This window comes from Scyliorhinus torazame, chromosome 8 (genome assembly GCF_047496885.1).
Source record: "Scyliorhinus torazame isolate Kashiwa2021f chromosome 8, sScyTor2.1, whole genome shotgun sequence".
Classification (NCBI taxonomy): domain Eukaryota; kingdom Metazoa; phylum Chordata; class Chondrichthyes; order Carcharhiniformes; family Scyliorhinidae; genus Scyliorhinus; species Scyliorhinus torazame.
Window position 1 is genome coordinate 10,392,414 of NC_092714.1, and position 26,815 is coordinate 10,419,228.

Here is a 26,815-nt window from a genome sequence, read left to right on the forward strand (position 1 = left end):
GGTGAGCACGGGTGGGTTAAGCAACAGGAGGAGCATGTCAGGCCAAGTTCCAACCTTTCTAATTGCCCACTTGAATCACTTGACGCAGAGGGCGAGGGAGGAAGTGGAGGGGAGGGAGTGCTGTGAAGCAGTAACCCAGAGATTGTCAACATCATCAGGAGAGGGGGAGTGGCCAGAATATGCACTTTCTCCCTGTCAAATAGGACAGAATGAATTAAACAACAGGGAAAAGAGGCCAACCTTCTCTGAATGTCATTTGAGCAAACGAGAATCTCTATTTCACACTGTGTTGACTGTTTCTTCAACATTGTCATTTCACTTTGTGCTGTTTCATATGAATACCACAATATTCCTTTCTATTTCAAACAGAACTCAAGTAATAGAAGAAAAGTTTTTCTTCCAGTTAGCCGAATTCTTGGGCGCCTGTTTCATCATTACAACTGATAATGGGTGAGAGGGAACCAGCAGCTTATCGGTCGGAGGGTCGATGATTGGCCTAGAGCGGAGTGAAGAGTAGATCAAATATTATGAGGTTAGTTTTGTCCAGGAGATGAATCAGAAAATGGGCAAGGTGAAGTGAAGGGTAATCTCTGTGTGATGGAAGGACATGGTCAGAAGAAGGTCAAGATAGCGACATTGCTAACCTTGGCCAGGGCCACACAAAGACAACCAATGAGCTCTTGATGTTGGAGCTAAGGGTGGAGGGGCAGAGGAAAGGGGGCTTGCGGCAGTGGTTAGCTACAGAGGAAAGGTTTGTCCTTCCCTGCCTTGAATAACGGTGAAGTCGAAGGCTGTTTATGCTGAAGACTGTCACATGTTAAAGTAGCTCCATATTATCGTCATTCTCTGGATAGGGACATTTCTCCTGTGTTCCCTATTGGATTTATTAGTGACTCAACACGCTCAGGCCAATCCCACCAATGACACAATAGGGCTCAACTTGTCACAGGCACCCCATAACTTTCTAATTCGAGGTTGCGAAGGTGAGGACTTGTGTGCCAGGAATGGCCGAGGTGAGACACAGCGAAGGATTTAGGCCAACACCGATGATGAAAGAGATCAACAGCTCAGCTGTTGTGACAGAGAAGGTGTTAGAGGCAGAAGAGTTGGTGGACGAGGGAAAGAATCAAGGAGATTTTTATCAGGGCTGGAGGTGAGAAGGCTGGGGTAAGGACCAAGTCAGTGGCGTGAACGGTACGGGGAAGGAGATGGTGAAGTAGTCACAGGAGCAGCTTGGGAACATGTTTCAAAGTAAACCATCCTAAGGTGTTTGACAGGAGCACTGTCAGACTAAATCGGACTGTGCCACATGAGGAGATTTATTGGTTCGAAGCAGAGAGAGAGAGAGAGATGCAGAGATGTTTACGGTCGAGAATTCTGGGGCTTACGGTTTGGTCAGCCAGGGGAATGACCGGCAATTGTGAAGTGATCGAAATCAGGGCAGCACGTGAGGCTGGAATGTGAGGAGTGCTGATATCTTGGAGGGCTGTGGGGCAGGAGGAAATCACGGAGGTAGGGAGGGGTGAGGCCAAGAGGAATTTGAAAACGAGGATGAGAATTTTATAACCTTTGCAATTGCTTGCTCGGGAACCAATGTCGGGTCAGTGTACTTCGGGATTGATGGGCAACACGGAGCTGGTGTGAATTAGGATGCGGGCAACAGAGACTTGAATGGGCTGCAGTTCACAGTGGATGGGAGAGAGACGGTGGACAAAGAGGACATGAAAATGGTGCATAAGAGACAATCAGCAATGTGGCTAATGGGTGGAAACCATCAATGCAGACAGGTTTGTGCCAGAGTTCAGAAGGTCAAGGGATGGCCTCATTGAGATGTTTAAGATGATCAGAGGATTCAATAGGTGAACGAGCGCGAGAAACTATTTCCTCTGTCACAGGGAGTGTGGAACAAGGAACCATAACATTAAAGTTAGATCCAGCGTAATGTTAGGAAGGGTCTTGTCACACAAAGAAAAGTGGAAAGCCCTCCCCCAAAAAGCTATTGAGGCTGCGTGTCAATTGAGAGTTATTGGGGGGGGGGGGGGGGGGGGGTCCGAAAATACTGCAAATTCTGGAAAGCTGAAAATGAACACACGGAAAATCTCTGAAGCGCTCAGCCAGCCAGAGAGCATCTGTGGAGGCAGAGGTAGGTTGGTGTTTCAGGCAAGACCGGTTTTGACAAATTGACCCGTCTGAAACATTAACTTGTTTGTTTCCTTTCTCTCCAGATGCTGTCAGAGTGTTCCCAATATTCTCAGGGGGTTTTTCAATTGTCGAGTGAACAGACTGAGATGGTCGGGAGGAGACGCTGACAGGAAAATGGGGAATGGTCTCTGTGCGAGTGTCAATCAGGGAAACTGTCCTGTGTCACTTCTACTCACTGAAGAAAGACAGAGTCAGTTCGGGGGTGGGTGGGTGGGGTGCAGAGTAGGTTCACCACGCTGGAATGATGTCTTTGTCAGTGTCAGGAATTGGGATGAATTTGCTGTTTGCGCACAGCACGTAATTTATATGCTAAATAGTGGCACGTGTCACAGAGTGCTGCACGCTATCTTTTCCTCTTCCAGAGAGTGGAGGATATTGCATATTGTTGCTTTAGATACCAGGAGCTCGCTCCAACTAATCCTAGTGCAGCTAAAAAAACATAATGCATGCAGAGTAAAGCTCCATCTATGCTATCCCATAAAGCACACCCAGGCAAGGTAAAACACACAATGCATGCAGAGTAAAGCTCCCTCTACACTGTCCCCATCAAACACTCCCAGGACAGACACAGCACGGGGTTAGATACAGAGTAAAGCTCCCTCTACACTGTCCCATTGAAAATCCTAAGGCAGGTTTGGAAAATAATTAAAACTCCCTCTCACCTATGCTTATGATGTCATGTCCTGTATACCCAATCTCAGAAGCATGTTTCTCACTCCACCAGACATGTCTCCAAACCCCCGTGAATTCTGATGCTTACGAGATTTAAAAACCACTCTTTCTGCTTTTGAGAAATTAGTTTCAAAAATTCAGAGGTCAGCACTTTGTTTAAACAGTGAATTTCGGTGAGAGTGGTCTGGGATGTTCTGAGGTGGTTACAAGCTGGGCCATCTTCACCTTGGGTTTGTTCAAAGAAAAAGACTTCAATCCCTTCGGTGTGACATCGACTCGGAGGCCGCGCCTCTTGGACAACATCAGGATAGTGAAGAAGGAATAGTTTTGTCATACCTTGAACCATGCTCAGTGTATCGCTGCCAAACCCGTTTACGATGGGGCGCAGGGTATGGTGTTAGTTTTGAGGACAAACCTGAGAGACTTCTTTCCGAGCTGTTATGGGAACTGGAGGTGCTGAAGTCCTCAGAATGGTTGTGAGGCATTCTGTTAGACAATCCCTCAGCCAATCGGTAGTCAGGCATGAAAAGCAGGGCTAAAGGTCAAAGGGTAAAAGTCACAGTGGCATCAGGTGTTTAGCTCATAGCACAAGCACATGCAAGAACATGCAGTTAATGCGGATGCTGCGGAAGGTTTGAGGGAAAAAAATTAAAAAGCTCGCACAGGGTGAGTGAATCTCACCATCGGTGACCTTTGTTTCAGGCACATTCAAACACATTTTAAGGTTATTTCAAGCCATTCAGCGACAACACAAACCACCCCGTGGTGGCGACTCCACTTGGCACTGTCACCGTCTGGTCCGCTAGAAATCAGGAGGGCCTCTCGGTCAAAGTCTAATATTTCCTCTTCCATAACCTCAAAGTCATTCCTTTTTTAGAAATAAATTTGGAGTGCCCAATTCATTTTTTCCAATTAAGGGGCAATTTAGTGTGGCCAATCCACCTACCCTGCACATCTTTGGGTTGTGGGGGTGAAACCCACGCAGGCGCAGGGAGAATGTGCAAACTCCACACGGACAGTGACCCAGAGCCGGGATCAAACCTGGGACCTAGGCGCCGTGAGACAGCAATGCTAACCACTGCGCCACCGTGCTGCATCAAATTCATTCCTAACTCTGCTGCCCCTGTCCTTACTCATGAAGAGCTGTTCCCATATCACCCCTCTGCTCGCTATGAATGCCTCCATCTTTGAGTTCAACTCCCTCCATGGCCTCACAATTCCCCCTTCCCTATTTGTGTAACCTCCTCCCTCGCTACCCTTTTGCGACCTCTGCGCTCCATCAATTCTGGTCTCTTGTGCTACCCGAGCATTAATCACTCCAGCTTTGACGTCCGTGCCTGGGGCCTAAGCTCATGGATTTCCTCACTAAACCTCTTTACCCTTCTTTTCTCCTGGAAGACCCTCTTTTTCTCCACCTCTCGCTGTGTGAGATGCTCCTTAAAACCTCCCTCTTTGGGCAAGTTTCTTTCGTCTGTATCAATATCTCCTAATATGGCTCGGTGACAGTTTTTGTTTGATAATGCTCCTGAGAATTTGGGATTTTTTTTTTTTTACTGTTAAAGGCACTTTGCAAATATTAGTTGTTCTCATTGGTCTTTGGTAAAGAATCCATGGTAATTCAACTGTAGCGGCTGCAACAATTTCTGTTTGACTTTAATTTTAATTCTACGTTTAATTGTTGTTTTGTGTCAAGGTCACTCTGGCGTGAACTGTGTTAGGAAGCTGAATTAACCTGCAAACAAAATAAATCTTCAATGAGGCCAATTCCAATAAATGTTAAAATAAATTGCATGACGTGGAATAGTGAGATTGGGAGTACGTTGGAGTAAGGGACACGGGGAGAAGGTGGGTAAGTGGAATTGGGGAATATGAGGAGAAGTGGGTAGGTGGGATTGAGGGATATGGGGAGAAGGTGGGTTGGTGGGATTGAGGGATATGGGGAGAAGGTGGGTAGGTGGGATTGAGGGAGATGGGGAGAAGTGGGTAGGTGGGATTGAGGGAAATGGGGAGAAGGTGGGTAGGTGGGATTGCGGGATATGGGGAGAAGGTGGGTAGGTGGGATTGAGGGGTATGGGGAGAAGGTGGGTAGGTAGGATTGAGGGAGATGGGGAGAAGTGGGTAGGTGGGATTGAGGGAAATGGGGAGAAGGTGGGTAGGTGGGATTGAGGGATATGGGGAGAAGGTGGGTAGGTGGGATTGAGGGATATGGGGAGAAGGTGGGTAGGTGGGATTGAGGGATATGGGGAGAAGTGGGGAGGTGGGATTGGGGGATATGGGGAGAAGTGGGGAGGTGGGATTGAGGGAAATGAGGAGAAGGTGGGATTGGGGGATATGGGGAGAAGGTGGGTAGGTGGGATTGAGGGATATGGGGAGAAGGTGGGTAGGTGGGATAAGGAGTACGGGGACAAGGTGGGTAGATTGATCTAAATTCAACCAGGAAATTCACATTCACATGAAGAGGATGTAAAATCCAATTTGAAATCTGTTGAATTGATTGTTTTATGTTCAACAACATAATTCCAAGGTCCCGATGGTGAAACTCCCTCTTTAACATACAGTTTAAGGCATTTAGTTTGTCCGCCAATTGAACCAGCGCGCGAAGCCAGCTTCAACTTACCCGAGGTGGTACCATCCTCTCACTCACCATTATTAAACTTGCTCTGATCCGGGAGTGAGTAACCACAGCCGGTCAAGTCCGGCTTCGGTTGGATGGAGGCCTTCCACTGAGGGTCAGGGAGGTCCACAGCCAGCTCTTGGATGCTGCTGGAATGCAGGAGCTGGGTGGTGGCGTAAGGTGTGGCTTGCGTGATCTGGCCCGGGCTGTTGAAGCTGGCCTTGGTGGTGACGTCAATGCTGCTGTAAATGGCACTGTCGGAGAGCATAGTGCCCGACTTCTCCCCCTGGCCTGCTGCGGCATCCGGGCACGGGGAGGGGATAGGGTGAAGAGAGAAGAGAAGGAGAGCAGAGAAAGACAGGGAGAGAGACAAATGAAAAGCAAGTCAGTGAGCTGTGGGAAAGACTGTAAACGAACACGCATTTAACATGGAAAATAAACGTGCGATCTTGAACAAGCGTGTCATTGGGACAGATGTAGTCCACGAGCCAACAGAGGGGAGATTATATACAGGCACTGCCCCGTGGGGTCCATCTGTTATCTGCTGAGTGTCCTTCACAATCCACTGAACAAACCCAACCTTCAGATAGAAAAACAATACTGATAAGACTGGAGTTCCATAACAGGACCCTTAATATCTGGCTTCAGTTTACACTTCTCATCCTCCTGTTGAACTCTTCACACTGCTTTGCTACCTTTGCACCCACTGCACGACCTCCTCCAGCCCTCGGAACCTCCAAGATCTCTGCACTCCTCCACGCCTGGTCTGGTGTGCGTTTCCGACGTTAATCAGACCTTCATTGGTGGCCATGTTTCAGTTGCCCAAGCCCAAAGCTGGAGGATTGCATCCCTAAAATCTCTCTGCATCCCACCTGGCTTTCTTCTTTGTTGATGCATCTTTAAACCTGCCACGTTGGCCAAGCTTATGGTCATGTGACCGGGTAGCTCCTTAAATGGCTCGGGGTCAAATTTCTGTCCAATAGCAAGCCTGTGATGTTTTACTCTGTGAACGCACTATATATATACAACTGCACACTCAACACAGGAACATAACACTGAATGCACAAAATGCCTCAAGGTGCTTTGTAGAGGTGTAAAAGATACTTGAATATCGAACATCCCATTTGTCTGGAATGCGATGGCTCAAAGGCTATTGGGAGCAAATTCAAATGCAACACCCAAGAGATGATTGGATAAATACTTACAAAAACAAAATACTAAACAAAAGGAAAAGTTTACAGGGCTGTGGGGAAAGAGTGGGAGGTTTGGAACTCACTCGATTGCTTTATCAAAGGGCCAGCACGGTTACAATGGGTCAAATTGGCTCCTTCTGTGCTGTATCAGCAAATCTCCCGTCTTCCAGCCAACTCGAGTCCGTTCTGCAATTTAATAAGGTTATCGCTCATCTCCCCCAACTCCACTTTCCCTCGGCAACTGCCATTATTCGGCAACTGCCATTGATGTCGTACAGCCAGGAAGGGAATTCCGGGACGGGTGTTTAACCAGTCTATTGTGTGAGCTCTTCATTGTGCAATTGCAGCCTCCTTCTCTCCTATTTACTGATACGCCTACACTTGGTTCTCCTCTGAACACTGCTCTCTTGTTATTCTCAAACTCCCACCATCGTTTCCTACTGACTCATTTTCCTCCTTTCACTCTCAATTCATTGCAACTTCTGCCCCTCAAACTGATTCTCTCTCGGGACTCCCGAATCCTGGAATTACTCCTCTCTCATTTGTTTTCCCCCCCCCGTTCCTCCCACAATAAAGGAGGCGGTGGCGTAGTGCTCTTGTCACTGGACCAGTAATCCAGAGACCCAGAATAATGCTCTGGGGACCCAGGCCACTGCAGATGGTGACATTTGAATTCAATAAAAATCTGGAATTAAAAGGCTCATGATGACCATGAAACCATTGTTGATTGTCGTAAAACCCCATCTGGTCCACTAATGCCCTTTCGGGAAGGAAATCTGCCGTCCTTATCTGGTCTGGCCTACATGTGACTCCAGACCAACAGCAATGTGGTTGACTCTTAACTGTGCCCTCAAGGGCAATTAGGGATGGGCAATAAATGCCGGCACAGCCTGTGACGCTCACGTCACATGAACGAAAAAAATAAAAAGCAACAACTCCTTAAAACCCAAGCTTCACGTTGTCTATCCATCAGGGCTCAATTCACCTCCTGCTTTCTGCTAGGTTTTTCACCTTGGCTGCTATCCTGCACTAAGGACCTTCACCTTCATAATAGAAAGTCATGGTGGTGGGAGAAGGGTGGGACAATTAACTTGTGGTATGAGGAACGTTTGAGGACTCTGGGTCTGTACTCGTTGGGGTTTAGAAGGATGAGGGGGGATCTTATTGAAACTCACAGGATACTGCGAGGCCTGGATAGAGTGGACGTGGAGAGTGTTTCCACTTGTAGGAAAAACTAGAACCAGAGGACACCATCTCAGACTAAAGGGACGATCCTTTAAAACCGCGATGAGGAGGAATTTCTTCAGCCAGAGGGTGGTGAATCTGTGGAACTCTTTGCCGCAGAAGGCTGTGGAGGCCAATTTACTGAGTGTCTTTCAGACAGAGATAGATAGGTTCTTGATTAATAAGGGGATCAGGGGTTATGGGGAGAAGGCAGGAGAATAGGGATGCGAAAATATGAGCCATGATTGAATGGCGGAGCAGACTCGATGGGCCGAATGGCCTAATTCTGCTCCTATGTCTTTTGGTCTTATGGTCTTAACAAAACAATTTCTCTCACGCTTCATGTTTTGATCTACTATTTCTTTGATTTTATTTTCCATTTCAGCCAGTCGCAAATCCGAGAATAATGGCAGACAGTTAACATTGCTATGGCTCATCCGACCAGTCTCACAAGCAAGTGATACCTTCTGAATCACAATAGCTCCACTCTCCACCCCAGCCAAAACCAGGTGATCCCTGTCTGCACAACACACACTCAGGCAGAGTAATCCAGATGCCAGTCCCCCCCCGCACCCCGGCCCATCCCCACTTTTCCCCCGAGGCCCCGCAGAACCTTTTTCCCTTCAGGTGCTTATCCGAGTCCCTTTTGAAAGGGAACCTGTCGCCTCACACTCACAGGTAGTGCCTTTCCAGATACTAATAACTTGCTGTGTTAAATAAAAAATCTTCCTCATGTCAATCTCCATAAATCAGTGTCTCCCGGTCCTCGCCCTTTCCTCCAACAGGAAGAGCTTCTCTCTACCTGCTCTGTCCAGCCACCTCATGCTTTTCAACACTTCTATCACATCTCCTCTGAACCTTCTCTTCTCGAAGAAAGGTCTCAGCTTGGCCAATCTATCTCCACAGCTGCCGTCCCACATCCCCCAGGAACAGCCTCATCAATTCTCTCGGCACCCTCTCCAATGCCTTCACCTTGTTCCTCGATTCGCCCCAAGTTTGAGAGTCTGATTCAAGGTAAACTGGCACAAGAGGCAGAGCAGACACGTGGAAAAGCTTTACTTCACACAGCGAGTGGTAAGGATCCGGAATGAACGGCCTGAGGTTGTGGTGGAAGCAGTTTCGTGATTTACAAAAGGGAAATGGATAACTAGCTGAAGAATCTGCGGGTCCACGGGGTAAAGACGAGGGACAGAGGCATCAGGTTTGTTCCTTTCGCAGCGAGCCAGCAGGGAATCAAAGGGCCAAGTGGCTTCCTTCCTTGCTGGAACCATTGTGTGACTTTCACCACCACCTTCTCAAGGGCAATTAGGGCTGAGCAAGGAATGAATAACAAATCTCTGCAATTTCTCTCTGACTTACCCAGGCAGCTTTACTCTCGCTTGAAGGAATTTCGCCAATCAGCGCCCACTGCCTGAGCAGGCAGCCTGTTCAAAGCCCATACTCGGGGTAGGGAACCAAATCCTTGCATCTAATCTAACCCTGGCCTGACACAACACAAAATGGTGACGCGTGATCTTCTTTAGCCTTTCCAATTGGAACAAACTGTCAACTTGAAAATAAACTATTCCCTTCATCATTTGATAATGATCATAGAACATAGAACAGTACAGCACAGAACAAGCCCTTCGGCCCTCAATGTTGTGCCGAGCATTGTCCGAAACCAAGGTCAAGCTATCCCACTCCCTGTCATTCTGGTGTGCTCCATGTGCCTATCCAATAACCGCTTGAAAGTTCCTAAAGTGTCCGACTCCACTATCACAGCAAGCAGTCCATTCCACACCCTAACCACTCTCTGAGTAAAGAACCTACCTCGGACATCCCTCCTATATCTCCCACCCTGAACCTTATAGTCATGCCCCCTTGTAACAGCTACATCCACCCAAAGAAATAGTCTCTGAACGTCCACTCTATCTATCCCCCTCATCATCTTATAAACTTCTATTAAGTCGCCTCTCATCCTCCTCCGCTCCAAAGAGAAAAGCCCTAGCTCCCTCAACCTTTCCTCATAAGACTTATCCTTTAAACCAGGCAGCATCCTGGTAAATCTCCTTTGCACCCTTTCCAATGCTTCCACATCCTTCCTATAGTGAGGTGACCAGAACTGCACACAATACTCCAAATGTGGTCTCACCAGGGTCATGTACAGTTGCAGCATAACCCCGCGGCTCTTAAACTCAAGCCCCCTGTTAATAAACGCTAACACACTGTAGGCCTTCTTCACGGCTCTATCCACTTGAGTGGCAAACTTCAGAGATCTGTGGATATGAACCCCAAGATCTCTCTGTTCCTCCACATTCCTCAGAACCCTGCCATTGACCCTGTAATCCGCATTCAAATGTTTCTACCAAAATGAATCACCTCGCACTTATCAGGGTTAAACTCCATCTGCCATTTTTCGGCCCAGCTCTGCATCCTATCAATGTCTCTTTGCAGCCTACAACAGCCCTCCACCTCATCCAATACTCCACCAATCTTGATGTCATCAGCAAATTTACTGACCCACCCTTCAGCCCCCTCCTCCAAGTCATTGATAAAAATCACAAATAGCAGAGGACCCAGCACTGAACTCTGTGGTACACCGCTGGTAACTGGTCTCCAGTCTGAAAATTTTCCATCCATCACCATCTTCTGTCTTCTATGTATAGCCAGTTACTTATCCAATTGGCCAAATTTCCTTCTATCCCACACCCCCTTACTTTCTTCATGAGCCGACCATGGGGAACCTCATCAAACGCCTTACTAAAATCCATGTATACGACATCAACTGCTCTACCTTCACCTACACACTTAGTTACCTCCTCAAAGAATTCAATCAAATTTGTGAGGCAAGACAGTAGTGGGAACTTGTGCATGGAGTCAGAAGAAATAGGAGAGGAGTTGAATGAATGCTTTTCTTCAGTGTTCACCAAGGAGAGGGGCCAGGTTTTTGAGGATGAGAGTGTGATACAGGCGGTTAGGCTGGAGGAAGTAGATGTCCTGAGGAAGGATGTATTAGCAATTTTGAAATACTTTAGGGTCGACAAGTCCCCTGGGCCAGATGGGATATATCCAAGGATTCTTTGGGAGGCAAAGGATGTGATTGCAGAGCCTTTGGCTTTGATTTTCACGAATCCGTGTTGACTATCCCGGATTAAGCTGCATCTTTCCAAATGGTCATAAATCCCATCCTTCAGGACCTTTTCCATTAACTTACCGACCACCGAAGTAAGACTAACCGGCCTATAATTACCAGGGTTATTCCTATTCCCTTTCTTGAGCAGAGGAACAACATTCGCCACTCTCCAGTCCTCTGGCACTATCCCCGTGGACAGCGAGGACCCAAAGATCAACGCCAAAGGCTCTGCAATCTCATCCCTTGCCTCCCAAAGAATCCTTGGATATATCCCATCTGGCCCAGGGGACTTGTCGACCCTAAGGTTTTTCAAAATTGCTAATACATCCTTCCTCAGAACATCTACCTCCTCCAGCCTACCTGCCTGTATCACACTCTCATCCTCAAAAATCTGGCCCCTCTCCTTGGTGAACACTGAAGAAAAGCATTCATTCAACGCCTCTACTATTTCTTCTGACTCCATGCACAAGTTCCCACTACTGTCCTTGACCGGCCCTAATCTCACCCTGGTCATTCTTTTATTTCTCACAATCAGATCAAGTCTGAGCTCAAGTCTAGAGACCCAACTTTTTAAGCCCATCTTAATGATTAAATGCAGTTCAGCCTCTGCAATTCCTGCGGTAGTACTCCTGCACACCTAGAACCATAGAATGAGCGAGAAGTTACAGCACAGAAGGAGCCATTCGGCCCACCTTGTCCATGCCAGCCCGAGGACATCCAGGTGCCCTTTCTAATCCCACTTTCTGACTCCCGGTCCTTGGCTCTGTATCTTAGAGCACTGAAGGTGCAGATTCAGGTACTTTTTAAAAGAGTTTAGGGTCTCTGCCTCCACCACCAACTCGGGCAGCGAATTCCAGGCTCCCACTGCCCTCTGCGTAAAAAGGTTCTTCCTCATTTCCCCTCTACACCTTCAGCCACTTGTTATGGTCCAGGGTTTAGAGAACCCCAAAGTGTATCATGGAGTTCACCTGAGCCACAATTTTAAATAGATTTTGGTTATGGGGAGCACAAGGGCCCACTTTACAGGTGTGATGCAGCAGAGAACTAAGAGTAGTTTTAAACAAAAACAATGCTTATTCTATGAACCCAGTTAACACTTTATAAACGTATAGTGAACATCTTAACAACCATCAATTCAAATACGCCCCCCAAAGAGTACAGTACTCTAGAAGTAAGCCTTAAATCTTTCATTTTAACATCCGTAAGACAAAAACCTTTTTTTACAGAAGGACAGCAGGTTTAAATTCTCTACTGAGAGCAGTTCCAGTTTGAAATCACCAAATGAACATTCTTTAGCTTGCAGAGATTCATACACATCCTGCTGTGACTGCAACTTCTCCAAATCTAAAACAAAACTAAACACACCCTGTAGCAGACAGCCCAAAACGAAAGTAAAAAGCTGACAGACAGCCCAGCTCCACCCACACTCTGACATCACTGATAAACACCCATTTCTTAAAGGTACATCCACTACAGCTATTTTATAAACACCCATTTCTTACAGGTACTCTCACATGACACACTTGAATCTATGTCCCCTGGTTCTAGAATTCTACACCAAGGGAAACAATTTTACCCTACCCACTCTATCACTTCTCCTCATAATTTTGTACACCTAAATTAAGTCACACCCTCAGCCTTGTTTGCTACAAGGAAAATAACCCCAACCTATCCAATCTCTCCTCGTAGCTACACTTTTCCAGCCCTGGCAACATTCTTGCAAACCTCCTCTGCACTCACTCCAGAGCAATACGTCCTTCCTGTAATGTGGCGATCGGAACTGCACACAATTCTCCAGTTGTGCCCTCACCAGTGTTTTCTACAATTCCAACATTATATCCTTACTTTTATATTCTAAACCTCTCCCAATGAAGGACAGCATTCCATATGCTTTGTTTACAATCTTGTCTACTTGAACTGCTGCCTTTAGGCACTTGTGTACTTAAAAGCCAAGATCTCTCACTTCATCTACCCCTCTTAGTGTATTGAAATGAAATGAATGAAAATGAAAATGAAATGAAATGAATGAAAATGAAATGAAAATCACTTATTGTCACAAGTAGGCTTCAAATGAAGTTACTGTGAAAAGCCCCTAGTCGCCACATTCCGGCGCCTGTTCGGGGAGGCTGTTACGGGAATTGAATCGTGCTGCTGGCCTGCCATGTTCTGCTTTCAAAGCCAGTGATTTAGCCCTGTGCTAAACAGCCCCTGTTTAGTATTCCCATTTATTGTGTACTCCCTATAACTGTTTGACCTTGCTAAATGCTGACCTCACACTTCTCTGTGTTAAATTCCATCTGCCACCTTATCGCCCGCTCCACTAATCCATCTATATCATTCTGGAGATTTTAGCTATCCTCTACTCTGTCCACCACTCGGCCAATCTTTTTTGTCGTCCCAATCATGCTCCCCAAGTTTACGTCCAAATCATTAATATATAACACAAACAGTAAGAGTCCCAACACCGAGCCCTATGGAACACCACTTGAAATAACCTTCCAATTGCAAGGGCAGCCATGGACCATCATCCTTTGTTCCCTGTTACTAAGCCAACATTTTATCCAGTTTGCCACATTGCTCTGTATCCCATGGGCTTTCACTTTCTTGACCATCTGCAGTGTGGGACTTTGCCAAATGCTTTGCTAAAATCCATGTACACCACATCCACTGCACTACCTTCATCAACCCTTCTTGTCACTTCTCAAAGAATTCAATCAAATTCGTGAGGTAAGACCTTCCATTAGCAAATCCATGCTGACTCTCCCTGACTTTTCCATGCCTTTCTATGTGACAGTTAATCCCATCTCTCAGGATTGATTACACTAATTTGCCCACCACCGATGTAAGACTAACTGGCCTATAATTGTTTGGCATTTCCTTCGATCCCTTTTTAAACAATGGAACCACGCTTGCATTTCTCCAGTCCTCCGGTGCCTTCCTCTATCTAGTGAGGATTGGAAAATTATGCTCAGAGAATCTGCTATCTCCTCCCTAACCTCCTTCAGTAGCCTCGGAAACAATCCATCTGGCCCTGGCGACTTATCAACTTTCAAGGATTTCAATCCTTCAAGTACTTGCTCTCTGTTTATGATTATTCCTTCCAATAAAGAACAAAGAACAAAGAAATGTACAGCACAGGAACAGGCCCTTCGGCCCTCCAAGCCCGTGCCGACCATACTGCCCGACTAAACTACAATCTTCTACACTTCCTGGGTCCATATCCTTCTATTCCCATCCTATTCATATATTTGTCAAGATGCCCCTTAAATGTCCCTATCGTCCCTGCTTCCACTACCTCCTCCGGTAGTGAGTTCCAGGCACCCACTACCCTCTGCGTAAAAAACTTGTCTCGTACATCTACTCTAAACTTTGCCCCTCTCACCTTAAACCTATGCCCCCTAGTAATTGACCCCTCTACCCTGGGGAAAAGCCTCTGACTATCCACTCTGTCTATGCCCCTCATAATTTTGTATACCTCTATCAGGTCGCCCCTCAACCTCCTTCGTTCCAGTGAGAACAAACCGAGTTTATTCAATCGCTCCTCATAGCTTATGCCCTCCATACCAGGCAACATTCTGGTAAATCTCTTCTGCACCCTCTCTAAAGCCTCCACATCCTTCTGGTAGTGTGGCGACCAGAATTGAACACTATACTCCAAGTGTGGCCTAACTAAGGTTCTATACAGCTGCAACATGACTTGCCAATTCTTATACTCAATGCCCCGGCCAATGAAGGCAAGCATGCCGTATGCCTTCTTGACTACCTTCTCCACCTGTGTTGCCCCTTTCAATGACCTGTGGACCTGTACTCCTAGATCTCTTTGACTTTCAATACTCTTGAGGGTTCTACCATTCACTGTATATTCCCTACCTGCATTAGCCCTTCCAAAATGCATTACCTCACATTTGTCCGGATTAAACTCCATCTGCCATCTCTCCGCCCAAGTCTCCAGGCAATCTAAATCCTGCTGTATCCTCAGACAGTCCTCATCGCTATCCGCAATTCCACCAACCTTTGTGTCGTCTGCAAACTTACTAATCAGACCAGCTACATTTTCCTCCAAATCATTTATATATACTACAAAGAGCAAAGGTCCCAGCACTGATCCCTGTGGAACACCACTGGTCACAGCCCTCCAATGAGAAAAGCATCCCTCCATTGCTACCCTCTGCCTTCTATGGCCTAGCCAGTTCTGTATCCACCTTGCCAGTTCACCCCTGATCCCGTGTGACTTCACCTTTTGTACTAGTCTACCATTTCATTGTTCCTCCTGGACTATATCTGCATCATCCATTTCCTTTGTAAACACAGAGACAAAATATTCATGTAAAACCCTTCCCACAGCCTCTGCATCTACACACAAGTTCCCTTCTTCTTCTCTGAATGGTCCCACTTTTTCCTTCACACTTTTTCCGCAGGACGCAAATATCTTCATAGCTGGGCCTTACGATCAGAATTTTCACATTTTCAATTCTCATCGGTTACTCAAAGGAAAAACTCTTGTTCTCCACACATTTGGAACTCCCTGATAAACACTCCAGCCATGAAGAAAGCAGTGCAGACCCGTTTCCAAATGACTCACCTGCTCGATTGAAGTTCCCCATTCCTCCGAGGTCTCCAAGGTCAGTGGGTCCGTTGCTGCACCCGTTCACAGGCAGGCTGGTGGCGGGCCAGGAATCTGCCAGCCATGGATAACTTGACTCACCCGGATTTAACATGCCTGGTCTGCTGCAATTTGAGAAGCCGGCAAATTGAAGGGTAAGAAAAGACTCCACAAATCATTTCCAACCTCTCGGCTTGCCGACGCATCATTCAGCTACTTAAACATGACGACAATTCTTGGTGAGGGTTTCTACCTCTTCTGAAATTCCAGGTGCGGGCCCTAACCTTAGGCATGCTGCATCTTAATGCTCCAATCACCCTGTCATTCCAGTCGGGCCCTTTCACTGGGATGGCCCAGCTACAAGACTGAGTCAAGTCGGAGCAGCAACCAATCAAGCAATCTATGGTCCCCAATTTTCATGACCCTGTCACTGATATCGTACATTCAGCTGCCTGGCTCAGAGGCTCTGGAGCTCTATCCCTACATCTCTCTACCTCTCTCTCTTCCTGTAAGTCCATAATTAAGAAAGGAAATGCAATGTTGTCATTTATCTCAAGAGGCTTGGAATATAAAAGCAGGGATGTACTTCTGAAGCTTTATAAAGCACTAGTTAGGCCCCATTTAGAATACTGTGAGCAATTTTGGGCCCCACACCTCAGGAAGGACATACTGGCACTGGAGCGGGTCCAGCGGAGATTCACACGGATGATCCCAGGAATGGTAGGCCTAACATACGATGAACGTCTGAGGATCCTGGGATTATATTCATTGGAGTTTAGGAGGTTGAGGGGAGATCTAATAGAAACTTACAAGATAATGAATGGCTTAGATAGGGTGGATGTAGAGAAGTTGTTTCCATTAGATGGGGAAACTAGGACCCGGGGGCACAGCCTTAGAATAAAAGGGAGTCACATTAGAACAGAGATGAGGAGAAATTTCTTCAGCCAGAGAGTGGTGGGTCTGTGGAATTCATTGCCACAGAGGGCGGTGGAGGCCGGGACGTTGAGTGTCTTTAAGACAGAAGTTGATAAATTCTTGATTTCTCGAGGAATTAAGGGCTATGGAGAGAGAGCGGGTAAATGGAGTTGAAATCAGCCATGATTGAATGGTGGAGTGGACTTGATGGGCTGAATGGCCTTACATCCGCTCCTATGTCTTATGTTGCTTAAACGTCTGTCTGTACCAAGCTTGTGACCTATTCTAACATCTTCTTAGAGAAAATACTGAAAATCTCAGCAGGTCTGGCAGCATCTGTAGGGAGAGAGAAGAGCTAACGTTTCGAGTCCAGGTGACCCTTTGTCTCAGCTAAAAGGCATAGAAAATGGGAGGTGTTTATACTGTAGGGTGAGGGAATGAAATATGAGTCACAGCCTGTCACTGAGTGACTGACTGACCCCTCGATAGTGTGGCCCTGTCACTGAGTGACTGACTGACCCGTCGATAATGCGGCCCTATCACCGAGTGACTGACTGACCCCTCGATAGTGCGGCCCTGTCACTGAGTGACTGACTGACCCCTCGATAGTGTGGCCCTGTCACCGAGTGACTGACTGACCCCTCGATAGTGTGGCCCTGTCACTGAGTGACTGACTGACCCCTTGATAGTGCGGCCCTGCCACTGAGTGACTGCCTGACCCCTCGATAATGCGGCCCTATCACCGAGTGACTGACTGACCCCTTGATAGTGCGGCCCTGTCACTGAGTGATTGACTGGCCCCTCGATAGTGTGGCCCTGTCACCGAGTGACTGACTGACCCCTCGTTAGTGCGGCCCTGTCACTGAGTGATTGACAGGCCCCTCGTTAGTGCGGCCCTGTCACTGAGTGACTGACTGACCCCTCGATAGTTCGGCCCTGCCACTGAGTGACTGACTGGCCCCTCGATAGTGCGGCCCTGTCACTGTGTCACTGACTGACCCCTCGATAGTGCGGCCCTGTCACTGAGTGACTGACTGACCCCTTGATAGTGCGGCCCTGCCACTGAGTGACTGACCCCTCGATAGTGCGGCCCTTTCACTGAGTGACTGACTAACCCCTTGATAGTGCGGCCCTGTCACTGAGTGACTGACTGACCCCTTGCTAGTGCGGCCCTGCCACTGAGTGACTGACTGGCCCCTCGTTAGTGCGGCCCTGTCACTGAGTGACTGACCCCTCGATAGTGCGGCCCTTTCACTGAGTGACTGACTGACCCCTTGCTAGTGCGGCCCTGTCACTGAGTGACTGACTGGCCCCTCGATAGTGCGGCCCTGTCACTGAGTGACTGACTGGCCCCTCGATAGTGCGGCCCTGTCACTGAGTGACTGACTGGCCCCTCGATAGTGCGGCCCTGTCACTGAGTGACTGACTGACCCCTCGATAGAGCGGCCCTGTCACTGAGTGACTGACCCCTCGATAGTGCGGCCCTGTCACTGTGTCACTGACTGACCCCTCGATAGTGCGGCCCTGTCACTGTGTCACTGACTGACTGACCCCTCGATAGTGCGGCCCTGTCACTGAGTGACTGACTGACCCCTCGACAGTGCGGCCCTGTCACTGAGTGACTGACTGACCCCTCGATAGTGCGGCCCTGTCACTGAGTGACTGACCCCTCGATAGTGCGGCCCTGTCACTGTGTCACTGACTGGCCCCTCGATAGTGCGGCCCTGTCACTGTGTCACTGACTGACTGACCCCTCGACAGTGCGGCCCTGTCACTGAGTGACTGACTGACCCCTCGATAGTGCGGCCCTGTCACTGAGTGACTGACCCCTCGATAGTGCGGCCCTGTCACTGTGTCACTGACTGACCCCTCGATAGTGCGGCCCTGTCACTGTGTCACTGACTGACCCCGACAGTGCGGCCCTGTCACTGAGTGACTGACTGACCCCTCGATAGTGCGGCCCTGTCACTGAGTGACTGACCCCTCGATAGTGCGGCCCTGTCACTGTGTCACTGACTGACTGACCCCTCGACAGTGCGGCCCTGTCACTGACTGACTGACCCCTCGATAGTGCGGCCCTGTCACTGTGTCACTGACTGACCCCTCGATAGAGCGGCCCTGTCACTGAGTGATTGACTGACCCCTCGATAGTGCGGCCCTGTCACTGAGTGATTGACTGACCCCTCGATAGTGCGGCCCTGTCACTGTGTCACTGACTGACCCCTCGATAGAGCGGCCCTGTCACTGACTGACTGACCCCTCGATAGTGCGGCCCTGTCACTGTGTCACTGACTGACCCCTCGATAGAGCGGCCCTGTCACTGTGTCACTGACTGACTGACCCCTCGACAGTGCGGCCCTGTCACTGAGTGATTGACTGACCCCTCGATAGTGTGGCCCTGTCACTGAGTGACTGACTGGCCCCTCGATAGTGCGGCCCTGTCACTGTGACACTGACTGACTGACCCCTCGATAGTGCGGCCCTGTCACTGTGTCACTCACTGACCCCTCGATAGTGCGGCCCTGTCACTGAGTGACTGACCCCTCGATAGTGCGGCCCTGTCACTGAGTGATTGACTGACCCCTCGATAGTGTGGCCCTGTCACTGAGTGACTGACTGACCCCTTGCTAGTGCGGCCCTGTCACTGAGTGACTGACTGGCCCCTCGATAGTGCGGCCCTGTCACTGAGTGACTGACTGGCCCCTCGATAGTGCGGCCCTGTCACTGAGTGACTGACTGGCCCCTCGATAGTGCGGCCCTGTCACTGAGTGACTGACTGACCCCTCGATAGAGCGGCCCTGTCACTGAGTGACTGACCCCTCGATAGTGCGGCCCTGTCACTGTGTCACTGACTGACCCCTCGATAGTGCGGCCCTGTCACTGTGTCACTGACTGACTGACCCCTCGATAGTGCGGCCCTGTCACTGAGTGACTGACTGACCCCTCGACAGTGCGGCCCTGTCACTGAGTGACTGACTGACCCCTCGATAGTGCGGCCCTGTCACTGAGTGACTGACCCCTCGATAGTGCGGCCCTGTCACTGTGTCACTGACTGGCCCCTCGATAGTGCGGCCCTGTCACTGTGTCACTGACTGACTGACCCCTCGACAGTGCGGCCCTGTCACTGAGTGACTGACTGACCCCTCGATAGTGCGGCCCTGTCACTGAGTGACTGACCCCTCGATAGTGCGGCCCTGTCACTGTGTCACTGACTGACCCCTCGATAGTGCGGCCCTGTCACTGTGTCACTGACTGACCCCGACAGTGCGGCCCTGTCACTGAGTGACTGACTGACCCCTCGATAGTGCGGCCCTGTCACTGAGTGACTGACCCCTCGATAGTGCGGCCCTGTCACTGTGTCACTGACTGACTGACCCCTCGACAGTGCGGCCCTGTCACTGACTGACTGACCCCTCGATAGTGCGGCCCTGTCACTGTGTCACTGACTGACCCCTCGATAGAGCGGCCCTGTCACTGAGTGATTGACTGACCCCTCGATAGTGCGGCCCTGTCACTGAGTGATTGACTGACCCCTCGATAGTGCGGCCCTGTCACTGTGTCACTGACTGACCCCTCGATAGAGCGGCCCTGTCACTGACTGACTGACCCCTCGATAGTGCGGCCCTGTCACTGTGTCACTGACTGACCCCTCGATAGAGCGGCCCTGTCACTGTGTCACTGACTGACTGACCCCTCGACAGTGCGGCCCTGTCACTGAGTGATTGACTGACCCCTCGATAGTGTGGCCCTGTCACTGAGTGACTGACTGGCCCCTCGATAGTGCGGCCCTGTCACTGTGACACTGACTGACTGACCCCTCGATAGTGCGGCCCTGTCACTGTGTCACTCACTGACCCCTCGATAGTGCGGCCCTGTCACTGAGTGACTGACCCCTCGATAGTGCGGCCCTGTCACTGAGTGATTGACTGACCCCTCGATAGTGTGGCCCTGTCACTGTGTCACTGACTGACCCCTCGATAGTGCGGCCCTGTCACTGAGTGACTGACTGACCCCTCGATAGTGCGGCCCTGTCACTGTGACACTGACTGACTGACCCCTCGATAGTGCGGCCCTGTCACTGAGTGACTGACTGGCCCCTCGATAGAGCGGCCCTGTCACTGAGTGACTGACTGACCCCTCGATAGTGCGGCCCTGTCACTGTGTCACTGAGTGACTGACTGACCCCTCGATAGTGTGGCCCTGTCACTGAGTGACTGACTGACCCCTCGATAGTGCGGCCCTGTCACTGTGTCACTGAGTGACTGACTGACCCCTCGATAGTGTGGCCCTGTCACTGAGTGACTGACTGGCCCCTCGATAGTGCGGCCCTGTCACTGAGTGAATTACTGACCACTCGACGGTGCGGCCCTGTCACTAAGTGACTGACTGACTGACCCCTCGATAGTGCGGCCCTGTCACTGAGTGACTGACTGACTGACCCCTCGACAGTGCGGCCCTGTCACTGAGTGAATTACTGACCACTCGACGGTGCGGCCCTGTCACTAAGTGACTGACTGACTGACCCCTCGATAGTGCGGCCTTGTCACTGAGTGACTGACTGACTGGCCCCTCGTTAGTGTGGCCCTGTCACTGAGTGACTGACTGGCCCCTCGATAGTGCGGCCCTGTCACTGTGTCACTGACTGACTGACCCCTCGACAGTGCGGCCCTGTCACTGAGTGAATTACTGACCACTCGACGGTGCGGCCCTGTCACTAAGTGACTGACTGACTGACCCCTCGATAGTGCGGCCCTGTCACTGAGTGACTGACTGACCTTCGATAGTGCGGCCCCGTCACTGAATGATTGACTGACCCCTCGACAGTGCGTCCCTGTCACTGAGTGACTGACTGACCCTCGATAGTGCGGCCCTGTCACTGAATAACTGATTAACCCCTCGACAGTGCAGCGCTGTCACTGAGTGATTGACCCCTCGATAGTGTGGCCCAGTCACTGAGTGACTGACCCCTCGATAGTGCGGCTCTGTCACTGAGTGACCGACTGACCCCTCGACAGTCACTGAGTGACTGACTGACCCCTCGATAGTGCGACCTTGTAATTGTGGCTGACCAGTTGACAGTTTGGCCACTCTAGCCTGATATTTAGAGACAATCGAGATCTTTGCGTTAAGTTAACTTACCTTCCGTTACCCATGATTCCTCCATCAACACGTTGGAAGGTGACTTCATTATTAGCACAGGATGGAAAAAGAAAAAGGAAAAGAAATGGACACTTTGTTAAATAATCTTTCGACATGTCACGTCACACAGAGAGTAAGGCAGGTATTACAAAACCTGAGCCTTCCCTTCTACCATTCATCAGTTGTAAAATAAGAAAACTCCAGTATGTGCTTCTGCTAAGAATTAATTCAGAATTTCCTCTACAACTCCAAGGAGATGCTAATGCCCATTATTCTGTTGGTTGTAATACCAGGAAACTGTGAGAACTGCAAGCACTTCTTCAAAATTGTGCCTTGAAGTTTTAGCACCCACCTCAACAAGCAGGCAGTGCGTCAGCTCACTCAAAGGATGGTGGCACTCTCTCAGTGCTGTGCTGCACCATCGGTCAGTGTTACGCACTAAACTGAGTGGCGTAGGGCCCAAATCTACAAATCTTTGACCGAGAGGTGGAGCAGAGTCACGTACCGAGCTCTGCTTGTGGGAGCTTGCTTCGCACAATTTGGCATGATTTGTTTTAGACATGACAAGAACGACTGCACTTCGAAAGGACTTTTTTGGTTACAAAGCACTTTGGGATGTCACGAAGGGCGGTACCGAAATGTAAGTCCTTTTGTTTTCTAATTTAAGACTATCATATTTTTTATTTAAATACTGACGCACCTCAATGTATCAGTTGGACCTGTCAAGATGTAATTGATGGGTGCGTCTGGTGATTTCAGTGTAATGACTCTGTGCCAAAGCAAAAACAAGGCTCATGACAGCCTCGCCGTCTAATTTGTATAATGCAATGATACATCAGAAGAGGGAGCTATCCTTCGCCTGGCTATACCACAGATACTGGGACGTGAGACTGGGTCCAGAGTTTACAATGCTGTGCTGGACTTTAGGACAAACAAATACCCAGCAGCCACAGTGACACATCTGTGGTTCAAGTTGGTTGATTGTGTGAAGTTTATTTTTAATTATATCCCTATAAATACTTTTAGCATTTTTAAAAAAAATTCATAAGCATCGAATAGTTTCAGTAAAATTGTATTTGGGGGTGATTTGGGTGATGATGAACTGGGTCACACAGATTTCTGTTACGAACTGGTAGCGTTGAGGATACTATTGGCCAGAACCAGGGAATTCAAACCCTAACTGGTCCTCGCTGGTGGTTATGCTCGACACAAGTCTCCTCTCACACGACGTCGTCTCACCGTATCCTTCCTTCAGATTCCTTCCTGCCTGGTGTTCATCCAGCACCCCGCCCCTTAAATGTAGCCATACTGTTCCCCTCAACCACTCCCTGTGGTAACGAGTTCCACACTCTCACCAGTCTCTGGGGAAAGAGGATTCTACTGAATTCCCAATTTCATTTATTATCTAATTCCTCAATGGCCTCAACTATCACGGATGACGAAACAAAGGAGCAGGGCTGTGGAAGTGAAGGGGGTGATGTTTAAAACCACTGCACAAACTTGCTGACTCGATACATTCAATCTAACGTCAAGATTCTCAACGCTGCAAAGAAAATATTTACGAATGGTAGACGTGATTTGGGGAAACATGCTTCAGCAAAAGACAAAAATAAAACAGTAAAGTATAAAATATTAGGGTGCATTTTGTGTTTGTTTAGGCAAGGGACATTGGCGGTGGTGGGCGAAGGATTCGCCCATTTGATTCGATAATCGTTATTCACAGGACAGGAACAGCATAAGGTTAGACACATCCTGTCCAGCTCTCCCGCCTTTGACAGGGTCTGTGAGGGCGCATGACTACGCACTCTGAGACTGAGAGTGAGGTGGACACACACACACACTCTTAACCTGTCACACTCTAATAGCTATCTCTATGAATCACTAATTAGCAAAAAATTATCAATGTATTGTTTTGGCGTTGGCTTATTTGTGCTCATCAACTTGTTTCGTTGCTTCGCAACTCAACTTTTTCTTGAAATTGTTTTCTAACGTGTGCAAACTTTTATCATTCTGAAATTTGCTCAAAGGCCCTTAGAGTGAAAAAAAAATTGAAAGATGGATCCCCAAACATAAAGCCTGCTGTATGCCGTCCCCATCAAACATTCCCAGGACAGGTACAGCACGGGGTTAGATACAGAGCTGAGCTCCCTCTGCACCGTCCCCATCAAACACTCCCAGGACAGGTACAGCACAGGGTTAGATACAGAGTAAAGCTCCCTCTACATTGTCCCCATCAAACACTCCCAGGACAGGTACAGCACGGGGTTAGATACAGAATAAAGCTCCCTCTACACCGTCCCCATCAAACACTCCCAGGACAGGTACAGCACAGGTTAGATACAGAGTAAAGCTCCCTCTACACTGTCCCCATCAAACATTCCCAGGACAGGTACAGCACGGGGTTAGATACAGAGTAAAGCTCCCTCTACACTGTACCCATCAAACACTCCCAGGACAGGTACAGCACGGGGTTAGATACAGAGTAAAGCTCCCTCTACACTGTCCCCATCAAACACTCCCAGGACAGGTACAGCACGGGGTTAGATACAGAGTAAAGCTCCCTCTACACTGTCCCCATCAAACACTCCCAGGACAGGTACAGCACGGGGATAGATACAGAGTAAAGCTCCCTCTTCACTGTCCCCATCAAACACTCCCAGGACAGGTACAGCACGGGGTTAGATACAGAGTAAAGCTCCCTCTACACTGTACCCATCAAACACTCCCAGGACAGGTACAGCACGGGGTTAGATACAGAGTAAAGCTCCCTCTACACTGTCCCCATCAAATACTTCCAGGACAGGTACAGCACGGGGTTAAATACAGAGTAAAGCTCCCTCTACACTGTCCCCATCAAACACTCCCAGGGCAGGTACAGCACGGGGATAGATACAGAGTAAAGCTCCCTCTACACTGTCCCCATCAAACACTCCCAGGACAGGTACAGCACGGGGTTAAATACAGAGTAAAGCTCCCTCTACACTGTCCCCATCAAACACTCCCAGGACAGGTACAGCACGGGGTTAGATACAGAGTAAAGCTCCCTCTACACTGTCCCCATCAAACACTCCCGTATCAGATTGTATCCTGTGACAGTTGAGAAACTCTGAAAAATCAATTGGAATATTTGTTTGAAAATGACAGTGATTTAATTTCTGTGCCAGTCGAGGAGGAGCTGTCGTGACTGATTGCCTCATCTTTAACTGGGACTTTAGTTCCATCTGACAAAAAACATGAAACAGGCGTCCGGCCGGGTGGGTGGTGGGGGGCAGCGATTTTATCCTATTTTAGTCTATTTTCAGCTCATTCCGAAATCAAAGACTCTGTGTACTCAATGACTGCCAAGAATACACTGCTGGGCGTAAAACACTGCACGCAGCTCGCTCTGCAGAAACACTTCTTTTGTGACAAATATTGTTTTCAACATTTGGAGCCATGAGAGAAATTCTCATACATAATCGCGCGTCCCGGCCAGGTTATCTGTCAGCTAAATCAGATCTGTGGATTCATTTATTGGGCATTTTGCTCAGGGGAATAAGGCCGGCAGCTTGCAAAGAGGCATCAGATCTCCAGAGGAGTCGGCGAGTAATCATTCACAATTAGTTTAGGAAAAGGTTCTGAGTGTGCTGGCTGGCATTTGAACCGGCTCTCTTTGTTTTCCGAAGCTATCTCCGCGTTAGTCCAGGTGAACGCAATGGGAGGAGAACGTTCGTCCTCCAGGGTCTGACCCGAAACGCAAAGGAGGTTGTGGCTCATCTAAATGTTCATCCTGTTTATCCGCCATGTTCTTCGACATCGCTTACCCCCCGCCCCCCCCCCCCACAACCGCACGGAAAAAATTAGATCAATCTTCGGAATGAAAACCACAGTTAAACTCCAGCAGTCACGGTCTTTTGAGGGTTTGAGACAGTTCCAGAATTTTATTAGCCTTTCTGCGAAGGCAGTGATTTCTAATTTCACTCATGGAAAGGCTTTCGCTCGCATTTTACGGTTGTGCCTCCTCGTCTGGACTGTACCAAAACACAGGTAGGATTCCCCCTCCCTCGAGAGGTGCCTGAAAGGGCAGGTGAGGCCTTGATTTAATGTCTGATCTGAAAGGCGGCAGCTCACCTTGTATTTACAATACGGAAAGAGGCCGTTCGGCTCAACGGATCTGTGCTGATACGCATGCTTCAATGAAGCCTCCTCCCACCCATCATCATCTCGTCCCATCAGCATACCCTCCTGCTTGTTCTCGTCCTCATCTGCTTATTTGTATTCCTTTAATTACATCCATATTGTTCACTGTGACCATTCCCTGTGGTGGTAGGTTCCACATTCCCAACACTCTCTAGCTAAAGAAGTTCCTTCAGGGCACTCATTTTGGATGTGTCACCACTGACAGTACAGCACTCCCTCCGTCCTATTGAAGTAGGAGAACTAGGCTCGAGGGGCTGAACGGCCTCCAGCTCGCCCTGTGAAGTCAATCAATGATGCCTCGGGCATTACATTGCAAAGGTCCCTCACTAATGCATTTACAAAGCGACTCTCCATTTCATTCAGAATGGCCTCCTTCAGCGTAGCCTAGCTGTAGGTCTGGGTTTGTCCTCTTGCACTGCTCTTGATTTACAAGGTGCCACTCCCACCTCACCACAAGAAACCAGACTCTGACTTGTCCTACACCTCCCCAGCAGGGAGAGGCAGGGATCACTGCTTTACAGACTGGAAGCATGACGTTTCAAACACCGAATCCCAAACGTAAAACTCGGCCTAGTTGAAAGAAGCAGAATCGTTGACACATGGCAGGCGTCATTCTGTAGCGTGACCTAGCGGTGTGGTCCGTTTTGCCTCCCAAAAACCCCAGCCTCCCTTCCCCCTGCCCTCCCCATCCAACCCCATCTTCCCCTAACCGGGTGACAGAATGGCCCCTCCCCGCCTCTCCGCTCCCCGGGTGATGGGAGGAGTACGGAAGGTGACAGGAGCATGCGGGGAATGCAAGCCGTTTGTTATCTCATTCCATCACGATGGCATGCAAGAGGCGGACAAACGGTCAGTACCTGCCGGAGTGAAGGTGAAAGACTGAACTGCAATAAAGAACAAAAAGAAGACAGAGAAAGATTGTGAGTCACAAAAAAAAAGAACCAACCAATCTCTCGGCACAA

The 26,815-nt window shown here is 49.0% G+C and overlaps 1 protein-coding gene across 18 annotated transcripts in view; it reads right to left on the reverse strand.

The window, feature by feature from the left end:
• robo2 (roundabout, axon guidance receptor, homolog 2 (Drosophila)) overlaps nucleotides 1–26,815 on the reverse strand; it is a 1,628,477-nt gene that overhangs the window by 58,053 nt on the left and 1,543,609 nt on the right. For 11 of the 18 annotated variants that reach the window (XM_072513070.1, XM_072513078.1, XM_072513075.1 and 8 more), the window contains exons 18-22: nucleotides 26,711–26,737; nucleotides 21,675–21,717; nucleotides 15,600–15,745; nucleotides 5,519–5,782; nucleotides 3,290–3,409 (exon numbers count right to left, since the gene is read on the reverse strand). In XM_072513070.1, the coding sequence (XP_072369171.1) occupies nucleotides 3,290–3,409; nucleotides 5,519–5,782; nucleotides 15,600–15,745; nucleotides 21,675–21,717; nucleotides 26,711–26,737 (600 nt within the window). The remainder of the gene's footprint in view (nucleotides 1–3,289; nucleotides 3,410–5,518; nucleotides 5,783–15,599; nucleotides 15,746–21,674; nucleotides 21,718–26,710; nucleotides 26,738–26,815) is intronic. The other 7 variants (XM_072513084.1, XM_072513069.1, XM_072513082.1 and 4 more) reach the window with 4 other exon arrangements.